The sequence below is a fragment of the Pleurodeles waltl genome, chromosome 4_1 (assembly GCF_031143425.1).
Source record: "Pleurodeles waltl isolate 20211129_DDA chromosome 4_1, aPleWal1.hap1.20221129, whole genome shotgun sequence".
Classification (NCBI taxonomy): Eukaryota; Metazoa; Chordata; class Amphibia; order Caudata; family Salamandridae; genus Pleurodeles; species Pleurodeles waltl.
The window spans coordinates 573,354,958-573,368,950 of NC_090442.1; the positions used below are offsets into that span (position 1 = coordinate 573,354,958).

The 13,993-nt window shown below is 45.8% G+C and overlaps 1 protein-coding gene across 2 annotated transcripts in view; it reads left to right on the forward strand.

Moving 5' to 3' along the window:
- Positions 1 to 13,993, forward strand: part of DOCK4 (dedicator of cytokinesis 4) — a 1,300,588-nt gene that overhangs the window by 1,124,986 nt on the left and 161,609 nt on the right. For both annotated transcript variants that reach the window (XM_069228963.1, XM_069228964.1), the window contains one exon: positions 3,476 to 3,569. In XM_069228963.1, the coding sequence (XP_069085064.1) occupies positions 3,476 to 3,569 (94 nt within the window). The remainder of the gene's footprint in view (positions 1 to 3,475; positions 3,570 to 13,993) is intronic.

A 13,993-nucleotide genomic window follows, 5' to 3' on the forward strand; every position in this document is an offset into this window, starting at 1 on the left:
AGCAATACATTTTCAGGCCCTGGGCACCTGTAGTACCACTTCACTAGGGATTTATATGTAAATTAAATATGGCAATTGAAATAGAACCAGTTTTACTATGTTAAGGGAAGAGAGCACAAGCACTTTAGCACCGGTTAGCAGCAGTAAATCACGCAGAGTCCTAGTACCAGCCAAAACGAGATCATGAAAAATGGAGGAAGAAGGCAAAATGCTTGGGTGAAGACCACCCTAAAGCTGACAGGTCTAACACCACCTCATTTCCTTTGAAACAAAAATAAACAAACTTGGAACAGCTAGGAGAAGCCACATAATATAATATTGCTTACATAGTATAATGTGGCTTATGAGCCCTATTTAAATATGATCCAACCTGAAGTCAGATGCACTCTTTATCTTAGATTTATACTTTTCATACTTCTTATTTGATATTATATATAGAAGTGGCGTACAGTGGAGTAAAGTAATGGGTATTATGAGTATAATTTCTGGAGTAGAGAAACTCCCTTGCATTTTACTTATTTTGTGCACCAAGCTGATTTCTATGTGCAAGAAGTGGTTGATAACACTTACCCTTTGTTGTGAGACTGATGTGGCACTGATATTTTATGCCTCCTGTATTTTGTCGTTTGCACAATTACTGCTGGACACAATAGTAACCCCTTCTTGATAACACTTTATAAAGGTCTGTTATTCATATGTATACTAAATAAGGGTTTACCCTTAAGACCGCTGGGTGTAGTTGGTATACCTTCTTTATGAAAATAATATTGCTGTAACTATTATATCAAAAAAACAAAATTGTAGCATCCTTATTAACATGAATTATATCTGTAATAATTATTCCGTATCAGTTGCCCATTTATTTTAAGCTTTTCACAATATTGCTGTATTTTCGAGCAATCATATCTATAGCGTATGCTTTGTGTCTTTGTTATCGCTGATAGCTGAAAACAAGAAAGAATGTCTAACAGCATCACACAATCCTACTGAAGCAACTGCAGTAGTTGGCCATACTAACTTGTTTGGTTCTGTAATGGAATTATTCCGTTGACTCCACTCACACTCATTAAATACAAATGCGATCAATATTTTCATTCACTAGAATGGTAAGTTATGGTACTCATTAAATACAAATGCGATCAATATTTTCATTCACTAGAATGGTAGGTTATGGGTCCATCATTGCCACCTATTGTTCATCAGTGATCTCCCCCTCTTGGGTGAAAGTTAATTACCACTACCACAATGGTTTAAAGCAGACATGGTCATATAATTGAAGAAATAGCTACAAAGTCCAGCTTGCACGCCTTTAAACCCAATGATAGATACCATCACCATTTGGCAAATTTGGAGCTCCAGAGTATCATTCCTGACACAAAGCTTTTCTGAGCCCAGAGGTAAAGTAAAATCAAATGTTTAGGAAACTTTTTTCCGAAATCAACATACTGAGGCCAGTACTCGCATTGTTCTTATCAATACATAGACTAAATCCATCTCACTGGTTTTATTAAAACTGGTTTGCTGCAACATCTAATCGAACGTCAAAGTCCAACAAAAATAGCTAATGTGTGTTTGGTTCTGAAGATGTTCTGTAATATCACATGTACCAACAAGGTCCATAACTAGCTACTTGTCAAGCACTGAATCAGTAATCTCCTGTGTATTATTCAAAATATAGTGGAAACGTGATGATTGAGAAGGAAACCCAGCAAAACACTTAGAATAAAGGAAAGAACAATATATATTTATATATGTAATTAATTGCTTTATACATATTAGCATATTCCTTCATCACAATGGTAGAGAAGTAAAGAGCCACATGGTATGGTCAACTCGTAGACTTAACACTTCTGCTTTTAGAAGCAGTCAGTAAACATGGACATGTTACAGTGAAATCCTCCTCAACAATAGTCTGAGATCTGTCAACACTTAAAAATATAGGTGAGTGTATTATGTTAGTTGTACAGCAAATGAGAAAGCCTAGTGAGGTTTACAAAGTAATTTTTTACTAAAAGCCCCTGTACCTCAAAAAAGCTGCACCTCATCACATCCTGCCCAGAAAAGTGATTTCCATACATTCCTGGTCCATCAGCCAGCCAAAAGATAAATTGATTAAATATGGTCAAGTGCATTGAAGGTCAATGAACTCGCTGAACGACAAGCAGATTTTTCAAGTAGCAATTACTGTGTTCAAGAAGCACCTCAAAACCACACTGCTGAAACAACACTTTGAATCATAGCATCTTCAATTCAGGTGATCTCGACCTACCAAAGACCTAGCACATGGTCAGCAGGTGTTTCCCAACCAGCCGTCTATTCTGAGAACTACTGTGCAAACCTCACTAGGCTTTCTCATTTGCTGTGAGAACAGTTACAGAAACAGAGTCTGAGAACTGTCTCAAAGTACAATTGATCTGCGTGTTGTTTTATACATTTCTCTGGGTATCGTAACACAATTACAACATCCCTTTTAGGGTAAAGTCTGTGAGCTATTGTCTTGGACTCATAAATAAGGTCCTGATAACAAATGTAGGTGGGCCACAACCTTGCATGAAAACAATGTGAGCAATGTGGGCCAGCGAGTATGTGTCCAGATATCCAGCCTGAGTGACGCTTGTTCACTGTGTGTTACTGTATGTGCTGCTCTATGATTGGCTGTGTGTTCCTAACTTCATGTGGCATCTAACTTTATGGTGTTTTGTGAATATGTGCCCCTGGTGTGTTTTATTGGGGCCAATCTCCTGGGACCATTGTGGTGTTGCTGCGCCTATCTGGGATCTGAGTTTCCTGTTTGCACGTCTGTCTGTTGGCTGCATACTGCCCCACCTTTGATCTGTCAGTCAGTAACCTCTGACTGAGGTCTCAGAGCCTTCCTGACTTCGTACTTTGGAGTCTGGGTTGATGGAGAGTTGATGACAGGTGAATTCACTAATAGTGATACCATTTTGTTGTTATATGTGAATGTATCATTGTATACATCAACATCGACTTTTTCAATATTAACATATGTATTCTTGGTACTTGTGCTCCCTCCTTTACAACACTTACCCAACAGTCATTATTACGATTTGCCTTTCATCCTTCTTACCATGACATAAAAAATACTGATGATCAATGCATGTTTGGATTCTGTTCAGATTCTAAAGCAACAACATTTTAATGGCAGTATCTCACCATTTATAAGCTCCAGGGTTGGGTTCCCAACAGGGTGTGAGTGAGAAAGAGCAAGTACTACGACCCTAAGTCACAGTAATAATGTGCTTTATTAGCCCATTCCTGTTACTTTCTATGTCAAAGACCTAGTAATATGCACCTATTTCAGGCTGTTGGATCATTCAGTCTGACCTTTTTGTTTAAATAAGGTATGCACACGTCTAACATTTGATACAATGTAGTTGAACTTTTTGGTAGTCTTTTCTTCATCGGTCATTGAGGTTTGATGCTTTAACATCTGTTTCAAACATTTTTGTTTCAGAACTTTTACAAAACTGAATTGAACAAGGAAGAGATGTACATCCGCTACATTCATAAACTCTATGATCTTCACCTCAAAGCACAAAATTTCACAGGTAATTCTGGTACTCATAAGATAGTACATTTGAGTTGAAAACATATTTGGGATGTCCCACAAGTTCATTAGTTTCATAAAATGCCATATCATTTTTCAGCTTTGGGTCTGCAGTTGGTAATAACATTATATCGTGGGATGGGAGTTCCCTTGATATTACAGGACTGTTCTGTTACATGATCCTCAAATAACATATGAAGTCTGCTGAGGAGAAATTTTCTTGTTGGCTGATGAGGTTCTGTGGAAGACTGCAGGGAAGATCACATGAGTTGACCCATTATTTTCTACTGTGGACTGAGGGTAAAAGTACAATTCTAAATTTCACATTTTACCTATACTGCTATTTGATACTATCTCATTATGTTTTCCACACAGCAGACTAGGCGCTCAAGTGATTTAAGGAGTCTCTGGCTACCGCCCGGTCCCTTGGCCTTGCTGCTGCCACTCGCTCCTCTTAGCCTGCTTTTTGCCCATTTTGTGGCTATAAAAGGGGTGCCTAGCTATATCCATTCCCCGCCAGCCAGTGCTCTGAGCATGCTGCTCAGCCTCTGCGTGGCCGAGGACGTGTGTTCCAGCGTCCACGTGGATCATGAAACCACTGGTCCAGCCAGTCCATCGCCCAGACCCCACTCAGCTGCAGCCTCCAAACCTTTCTAGTCTGGCGCTTCCCCACCAGGGACCAGCAGGCGGCAGGATTCACCATCACCGGCCCTGCTAAAACACCATCATGTCAGACAGGTGGATTTTGCAAATAATACGAAGGGGCTACTCCCTCCCCTTCAAGACTACCTCTCCATCCATGCCACCATCCTAGAATCAGATGACAGGGGATCACCTGGCACTTCTCCACAAGGAGGTTATGGCTAGGAGCCAGAAGTAGGTCATTGTTGTTATTCCCGCTACTTTCTGATGCCCAAAAAGGACAAGGGCCTCTGCCTTATCATCGACCTCTGGTCCCTCAATCTCTTCCTCTTTCCAGTGAGCGCATCATCAGGGGAAACTCGCCGACATGGTCCAGATCTCAGAGGGGACTGTGTATGATCTGCAGTGAGGGCTTTTGAACAACGATTGGATCAGTGGCAGATCCTTCTTACTCTAAATGTAGTTACAGATGCGTCACTCCTGGGTGGGGTGGCCACATGCTAGAGGCAGAGATCAGAGGCGTCTTGGAGCTCAGTGTGATCAGACTAGATTTGAAAGCATTCCTTCCCTCTCTCAAAGGGAAAGTGGTGCAGGTGTTCACAGACAATACCACCGCCATGTGGTACTGCAACAAGCAGGGAGGGTGGTGTCGTAAACCCTCTGTCATGAGGCTCTGCCTCTGGAGATGACTGGAACATCAGGGCATATCCATGGTGGTTCAACGTCAGACAGGCTCTCTGAACGCCAGAGCAGACAAACTCAGCCATCAATGCCTGGTCGATCTACAATGGCGCTTCCATCCGGAGGTGGCGCAAGGTCTCTTTCAACAGTAAGGAGAGTCTTGGTTAGATCTGTTTGCTTCCGTAAAGAGTGTGTAATGTCTGCTGTTTTGCACGTTCAATTGAAGCCATTATGTAGCTGGACAACTTGTGCTGACCAGTGTTCAGGATACGGAGTCTGCATGGGCGCCCTTACACTTAAAACCACGCATCCTGCTGTTGGGCTGAAGGGCCTACCTTAGGGTTGACTTACAGGGTCAGAGTGCAGTGACCATAATATAAGGCAAAACTTATATCTGGAGTGAAAGATGCATGCACTACTTCACACAGGCTGCAATGGCAGGCCTGCAGGCACATTTTGTATGGGCTCCGATGGGTGGCACAATACATGCTGCAGCCCATGGGGGAACCTCTGGTGCCCGACTGCCCTGGGTTCCTTAGGTACCATATACTAGGGACTTACTTGGGGGGCACCAGTATGCCAATTGTGGGGTGTACTATGTCAGGAAAAGAGCACATTCACTGGGGTCCTGGTTAGCAGGGTTTCAGTGAACACAATTAAAACACACTCAAGTCAGGCAAAAAGTGGGAGTAACCATGCCAAAAAGAGGGTACTTTCATACACCATTGTTGGACAATTTTTTAAGGGTCTTACCCATCGCTTTCCTCCTTCCCCGTTCATAATGCACCAATGGGAGTTGAACTTAGCTCTTACCTATCTGATGTTCACTTCCTTTTAGTCACATCACAACTGCCTACTTTACCTGCTTACTCTGAAAATAGTCTTCCTTGTAGCTATCACCTCTGCCCGCAGCGTGAGTGAGCTGAATGCTCTTTCATTCGAAGCCACCTTTCATCTCCATCCACCCTGACAAGGTGGTGCTGCCTAAAGAGGTCATGCCCTTTCACATTGGCCAGTCAATCACCTTGCCTACTTTTTTCTGCACCCCCACACCTTTCTAAGGAAGAGGAGAGACTCCACCGTCTAGACCCAAAAAGACCGCTGGCATTCTATCTTGATCATACTAAAGCGTTCCGGGTGGATGATCAACTCTTTGTGAGTTATGTGGGTGTGAAGAAAGGTCGGGCAGTGCAGAAGAGAACCATCTCTAGTTGGGTGGTCCTCTGCATTAAAATGTGCTACGCATTAGCTAACGAGCAACCCAAGGCTGGGCTTGCGTGCTCATTTTACCAGAGCAACTGCTCCAACCACTGCATTAATATGCGGAGTTCCACTCCTGGACATCTGCCAGGCAGCAACGTGGGCACCCTTGCACACGTTTACGGCACACTACTGCCCGACAGCCAGGTCCGAAGAGATGGGCACTTTGCCTGTTCAGTCCTGCAGAACTTCCTAGTATGGTCTTGGTTTGCAGACTCTCCTCCGGGGATGGTATTGCTTGCGCATCTTTTCTAAGGTAAGGAATCTGCAATTAGAAGTCTCTATCAATTGAACAAGTTACTTACCTTTGGTAACTATTTATCTGGTGGAAACATATTCTAGTTGCAGATCCCTTACCAACTCAACCATCCTTCTCACTCTGCAAACTGATTCCTCGGGGCAGGGACTTCCATTTCAGGGTCCTAGTTCTGGCGCACCAGAGTCTGTGCTCTTCATGGCTCCATGCTTCTGGCATGGAAAGTCGTGAAAAGACACGGACATCAGTGCGCTGGGGTGGTGCTTATATACGACCGTAACATCATATTCAGTGACCACAACGCTAACGATGGACCCAAAGTCGACCGATGCTGTAGGAAATGGCCCCTTTTGGCATGGGTACCCCCACTTTTTGCCTGGTATTGATGCTAACTTGACTGAGTGTGTGCTGGAATCCTTCTAACCAGGTCCATTCACCAGTGTTCTTTCCCTAAACTGTACCATTGTTTCCACAATTGGCACACCCCTGGCACACAGCTAAGTCCCTTGTAAAAGGTAACAGTGATACCAAGGGCTCCATGACGAGGGAAGGTCCCTAAGGGCTGCAGCATTTATTGTACCACCCTAAGGGACCCCTCACCAAACACATGCCCACTGCCATGGCAGATTGTGTGTGTTGGAGGGGAGAAAAAGGCAAAGTCGACATGGGACCCTTCGCAGGGTACCATGCCCACAAACCACTGCCTGTGGCATAAGTAAGTCACCCCTCTAGCAGGTCTTACAGCTCTAAGGCAGGGTGCACTATACCACAGGTGAGGGCATAGCTGCATGAGCAATATGCCCCTACAGTGCCTAAGTCCATTCTTAGACATTGTAAGTGCAGTGATATTAAGTACATGAGCAGGGAGTTTGTCATTACGAACTCCACAGCTCCACAATGTCTTCTCTGAAGACTGGGAAGCTTGGTATCATACTTCTCAACACAATAAATCCACACTGATGCAAGTGTTAGATCTATTGTAAAATGCACACAGTAGGCATCTTAGAGATGCCCGCTGTATTTTAGCCAACCCTTTAGTGTAAGGCTGACCAGTCTGTGCCAGCCTGCCACTAACAAATAAGTTTCTCACCCCATGGGGTGAGAGCCTTTTTGCTCTCTGGGGCCAGGAACAAAGCCTGCTCTGGATGGGGGTGCTTCACACCTCCCCCCATACAGGAACTGCAGCACATGGCGGTGAGCCTCAAAGGCTCAGGCCTCCTGTTACAGTGCCCCAGGGCTCTCCAGCTAGTGGAGATGCCCACCCGTTGGTCCAAGCCCCACATTTGGATGCAGGTCCGGCCGAAAACTAAGGTAAAACAAGGAGGAATGACCACTGCAGCTAGGACTATCTCTAAGGTGTCCAGAGCTGAAGTGACCCCATCCTTGCAAAATCCTCCATCTTAGTTTGGAGGAAAGAGACCAATAGGGATAAGAATGGGCACAGGAAGGGTGTAGCCACCCTCAGGGACAGTAATCATTGGCTACTGCCCTCTGAACAATGTAAATCCCCTAAAGCTACTATTCAGGGGCACCCCTGAATCCTACTCACCAGATTCCTGGCGACCTCAAGAAGAAAGAAGGACTGCAATGCCAACCCCTAGCGGTGAAGACTCCAGACAACAACTGACTTGGCCCCGGGCCTACTGGTCTGTCTGCAGCTTCAAGACTCCTGCTCCAAAAAGGCGGCCCATCCTGCAGGACCAGTAACCTCTACAAACCCCCAAAGGACTGCCTGCCCAGCAGAGGACCAAGAACTCCTGAGGACAGCAGCCCTGTCCAGAAGAAACCTCCAAAAATGACTCCAGAACTGCCCTGGATCTGTGAGCCCTGTCCACTGTGCACCTGATGTCCACGGCCCTAGTCCCTGTAGCTGGTCCAGGGAAGGTCCACAGGCAATTCCGACCTCAAGTCCACCCTGGGTTTACCCCTCCTGGCTAACACAATGACGCCTGCAGCCTGAATCCAGAGGACCCGCCTGACCCTTACTGGACATGATGTGGACACCCGACGCCTAAGGAGACCCCTGCACCCACAGCCCCCTGGCCTTGGGGAATCCGACCAACAGTCCAGCAACATCCAGCGGGTGCCTCTCCTACTTGTCCAGCCTTTGGAATCCCAGAGCTGACCCCCTGGACCCAGCCTGCAGCATCCTTTGTGACCCCTGTGGTCCCCCCATTGAAAAGCATTGGGCGAGCAGCTCTGTGTCTGCACCCTGCTCCCGGCAGGCACTGTTCCGTTAAGGGTGTGTGTTTGATGTGGACATGTTCCCCCCCTCCCTAGTGCTGACCTAAACCCCCCAGGCCTGTGTCCTGGAACTGCAGGTACTTACCTGCAATCTGTTTTCTACTGAGCACCTCTATTGCTCTTTGGATTCCATTGAAAACTCAACGCCAACTTTGACCGCTGCACTCAGTCGGCCATGTGTTGCTGGTGGTGTACCTTTGAAGTCAACCTAAACTTTGACCTGTGGACACCCTAACCCCCGACGACTGGAATTGTAAGTTGTCTACTTACTGCTAACTGTGCTGACACTTTTCTCCTCCAAGACTCTATTGACTCCTATGAAAATTTGCACGTGTCAACTTTTGAAATTGAAAAGTGTTACTTACTCGTAAACTGCTTTACCTGCAAAATCCAAACAATGTACATTTGATACATATGCTTGATACCTATTTACAATTGTATTTACTGGTAACAAAGACCTTCTAGTTGTAGTAATAAAGTAACAAAATATATTTTTGCTATATAAAAGCAGTTGGCCTGGGGTTATTCCTTGAGTGTGTGCCTCATTTCTTCACTCTGTGTGTACAACAAATGCTTTGCACTACTCTCTGATAAGCCATATGGTGATCACAGCCTGTAATGCTAGGCTGACAGAAGAAAATATCTTCTTCAGAAGTGTATCCAGCCTTTTGGATTTCCTATCTGGGAAGGCAGAAGGGAACGCAGCCAGGGAAGTGGAGGCTTAGGTACCCAAGCTCTCAGGGGTGGGTGTTGCATCAGAAAACATTGGTCCCCTGAAACAGGGTGGTGGGGAATTGTCCTGTTCACAGGAGTCCCTGTGCTGGGTTTGGACCATGTACCCAGTAGGACATCAGTTAAGTCCTTATTAAAAGGGAGCATGTGTTCTGAGGAGGACGCTCCAGATTGAAGCACCTCTGTCAAAAAGTTATCCCTGACTGCCACCAAAGGCAACTCAAGGTCCAGGACCTCAACTGCTTTTCTCACCACCATAGAATAGGAATTGCCCTCCTCTGTAGCCGCAGTAGGGGGAGAAAGCATGCCAGTGTCTGGAGAAGTAGCCAGTCCGCTGGCTTCACTGAAGTCTTTACGCCAATCCATAGGCTCTTGGAGCTGGTATTTGAAAGGATGCAGTGAACCCTCCTATTCCTCACAGTAACTTAGACTGGACCCAGGAGACTGGATGGCAATGTTGGACTTGCAGGACACTAATTTACATATTCCCATCTTGCCTGCCCATAGATGTTGCATGCAGTTCATAGTGGGCCACGAGCACGGTCAGTTCACCATGCTCCCTTTTGGCCTTACCTGAGCCGCTCGGGTGTTCACCAAGGTAATGTTGGTTTTCGCTGTTCATCTGCGCAGATCAGGGGCTTCAGTCTTTCCCTTTCTCAACCCCTATGTGTTGCAGGCAGACTCATCCCAGACTGTTGTCTCCCACCTCCAGACTAGAACGGACCACCTGCATTTGCTGGGGTTTTAATATAAACTTGCCAAGGTCACCTGACTCCCTCTCAGACACTCCCTTTTGTCTGAGCTGTTCTGAACCAGTGGAGTTTTGGGCTTATCCCCCCAAGCGGCGAGTCCAGTATATTCAGGCTATGATACCGATGTTTCAGCCACTATCCTGGATTTTGGTGGGAATGACTCTGAGGCTGCTGGGCCTTATGGTCTCCTGCATCCTGTTAGTGAGACATGCCCAGAAGGCATATATGGGCTTCAACAGCTCCTGTCAAGTCAGATCAAACACTCTGCTTCCAACGGGTGAGAGCTGTCAAACTGCTCTCACCCGCTGGAAGCAGAGGTTTCATCTCTTTACCTGGCCGCAAAGATGCGGGCAGGGAAATAGATTAATCCATTGGTCTTGCACACAGAGAGCTGCATATTTAGCAGAGCCCAGTGTGCAAGAGCCGGCCTGACTCTTGCAGGAGGCGGGGAGCCGGCTGGGACTGCAGGCCCTTGAGGCTTCCCCCACAGTCCCATTGCACACTTTGGCCGGGGTGATGCGGTCCTCGGGCCGAGATCGGCCCAGGGAGTGGGCTGCATGACCTCCCTCCCGCATTGAATTGTAGTGGGCCCCAGAGGATAGAGTCCCTGGGGCCAAAATCAGCTCGGGAGGGGATATTTGTGGCTACCCTCCCCTACGTAACATGGTTCTCCCTGTAAATTGCTATGAGTATCCAAATGTGCAAATCACCTGCAAGCTGTGACAGCTTGCCCCCATACCGTCTACCTTAGTAGTATGCATTTGTCTTCCCCCGTTTGGCCAGGATGATGTAAAGCTTCCCAAAGTGTCCCCCAGTATGTTGCCTGCCGATTTTGGTGGGGCGTTCTTGATGCCAAGGAATATGACGACATCTCCACAAAACAAAGAAGCACTTAGTTCATATAACTAAGAGGAAGAACCCTGATTTGGTGGAGATTTACGTATTTGTAGTCCCATACCCACTCACAGATTCACGCATGCAATCACAGACCCACTCAGACACTCACTCACGCACACACTCACAGACCCACTCAGAGACTAAAGTACCCACTCACAGACCCACACATACACTCATATACCCACTCACAGAGACACTCTCACACAGAGACACTCTCACACCCACTGTCACACCCAGAGACACCCTCTTACACCTTCCCTGAAACCCAGATGCTCTCACACCGACTCTCACATCCACTTAGACCCTCTCACACCCACTCTCACACCCAGACACTTTCACACCCAGAGACACCCTCTCACATCTGTTCTCACACCCATAGAGGCAGGCCGTGCAGGCAACTCCTGCCACACACTGCCAAAGGCTGTGCACAACGCAGGGTTGAGTAGTTAGGGGGTTTGGCCCCAGGTGGTTGGAAATTCACTTTAAAAATCAGAGGTTACAGGGGCATTATAGTTAGGGTCTGAATTTACTTTCACAGAACCAGAGAAATTCAACAGTTATAGTTGGAGTTATTTCAAGTAACTATAACTTGCGGCCCAAGGTCACTATAATTCGTGCCCTCAACATGTACTGCTAATTACCTCAGATATTACATCACTCACCACAGCTTTTATAACGTCAATAAAAATATCAATAAAACATTAGAAGTCAAATTATTGAAGAAAAAAATTTGCATGGCAGGGGCATGAATTATAGTTATATATAACTGTGAGATATATATGTTAGAAATTGGTTCTCTAGTTGGCAGAGCTATACACCCTTGTCCAAGTAGGGACCAAAGTATTAGTTGGGTAAGTCCCAACACAATCCACATTATCCTGTGCTCACCCTCTGGTAGCTTGGCACAGGGAAGGAAGGCTTCAGTTAGAAGGCAATGTGTAATTTATATGTGTAATAACTAATACAATAACACAGTGAAAGCACCACAAAAAGTACTCCACACAAGTTTAGGAAAATAGATAATATTTATTTGAAAAAAATATGACCAAAATAACAAAAATCCAATATGCTCAAGTCAAGATATCACTTTTTAAAACTTTAACTGAGTCTCAATCCTTAAGAATCAGTGGTTGTACCCTTTTAACACACAGTACCTGGGAGGCGTCAAAAATAACTACGCACGAGGGCTGAAGAGGAGGAGGTGCGTTGAAAAAAAAGGCACTGCGTCAGATTTTCCAGTGTGGAACAGACGATGTGTTGTTTCTTTCCACGCTGCAAGATGATGTCGATTTCCAGGAGCCCAGCCTTGGTTTCTCACTGCAATGCGGGGTTATTTCGACGCTCAGGGACGATGCATGAAAATCTTTGACGCACTGGTAAGAAGGAGCAGGCGCTGCATCGATCCAGTAGGCGATGCAGCAATCTTTCAGCCATGAGGCAGGCGCTGCATCGATTTCTGCAGATGTTGCAAGGATTTTCCGACGCACAGGGATTTTCTTCTTTTTGGTGAAGTCTTTGTGCCCTGAGACTTAAGAAGAAGAGGCAAGCTCAATCCAAGTCCTTAGAGAGCACTTGTGGGGGAGGCAGAGTACTTCCAGCAGAGCCAGGGGCCGGCAGATAGCAGGGCAACAAGCAGGTCAACAGTCTTTCCATCAAAGCAGTCCAGATGAGTCTTTTGAGCAGTCAGGCAGTCCCTCTGACAGAGTCCAGTTGTAGATCCAGAAGTGTCTGATTTTGGAGGGTCAAAAAATGCCTTTGAAGTGGGGGAAACTTAAAAGAATTTTTTTGAAGTGCACAAGGTCCCCTTTCAACCCAGTCCTGTCTGCCATGATACACAATCCAAAAAGGGAGCACCCTGTCTTACATTTCAGCTCGAATAGCCCCAAAGCATCATGATAAATGCAGTCATTAGAATGAATTCGAATAATGTTTCAAAAAGTCTTTCACCATAAATGGGTGCAGCAAGTGCTGTAACGTTGTAGAAAGTTTTTCACCATAAGTTGGTGCGACGAATGCCGTATCTCCGGACACGTGTTTCTGGCTTTCGGCCGTCATCAGCAGAGAGCGAAGTGTGGCAGACGGGGTTGCCTGAAATGCCGCCTAAACATATTCTCGGGTGTTTGTACCACTCAGTAGGCACACAGGTGCTTCACGAGAGCTCGTCAGCTCAAAGGCTCACAGGAGCCGTTAAATACACAATCCAAAAAGGGAGCACCCTGTCTTACATTTCAGCTCGAATAGCCCCAAAGCATCATGATAAATGCAGTCATTAGAATGAATTTGAATAATATTTCAAAAGGTCTTTCACCATAAATGGGTGCACCAAGTGCTGTAACGTTGTAGAAAGTTTTTCACCATAAGTTGGTGCGGTGAATGCCGTATCACCGGACTCGTGTTTCTGGCTTTCGGCCGTCATCCGCGGAGAGCAAAGTGTGGCAGACGGGGTTGCTTGAAATGCCACCTAAACGTATTCTCAGGTTTTTGTACCACTCAGTAGGCGCACAGGTGCTTCACCAGAGCTCATCAGCTCAAAGGCTCACGGGAGCCGTTAAATACACAATCCAAAAAGGGAGCACCCTGTCTTACATTTCAGCTCGAATAGCCCCAAAGCATCATGATAAATGCAGTCATTAGAATGAATTTGAATAATGTTTCAAAAAGTCTTTCACCATAAATGGGTGCAGCAAGTGCTGTAACGTTGTAGAAAGTTGAGTGGTAGTTCTAATGCTGGCCTATGGGAAACTAATTTGTGTGTTTTTTCACTATCAGGACATAAGTAAATGTCCTGCCTTTTACTTACATAGCACCCTACCATATGCGCTATCTAGGGCCTACCTTAGGGGTGAATTACATGTAGAAAAAGGGGAGTTTACGGCTTGGCAGGTAGTTTTAAGTGCACACACAGGCCTGACATTGGCAGGCTTGAGACATGGTTAAGGGGCTACTTATGTGGGTGGCACA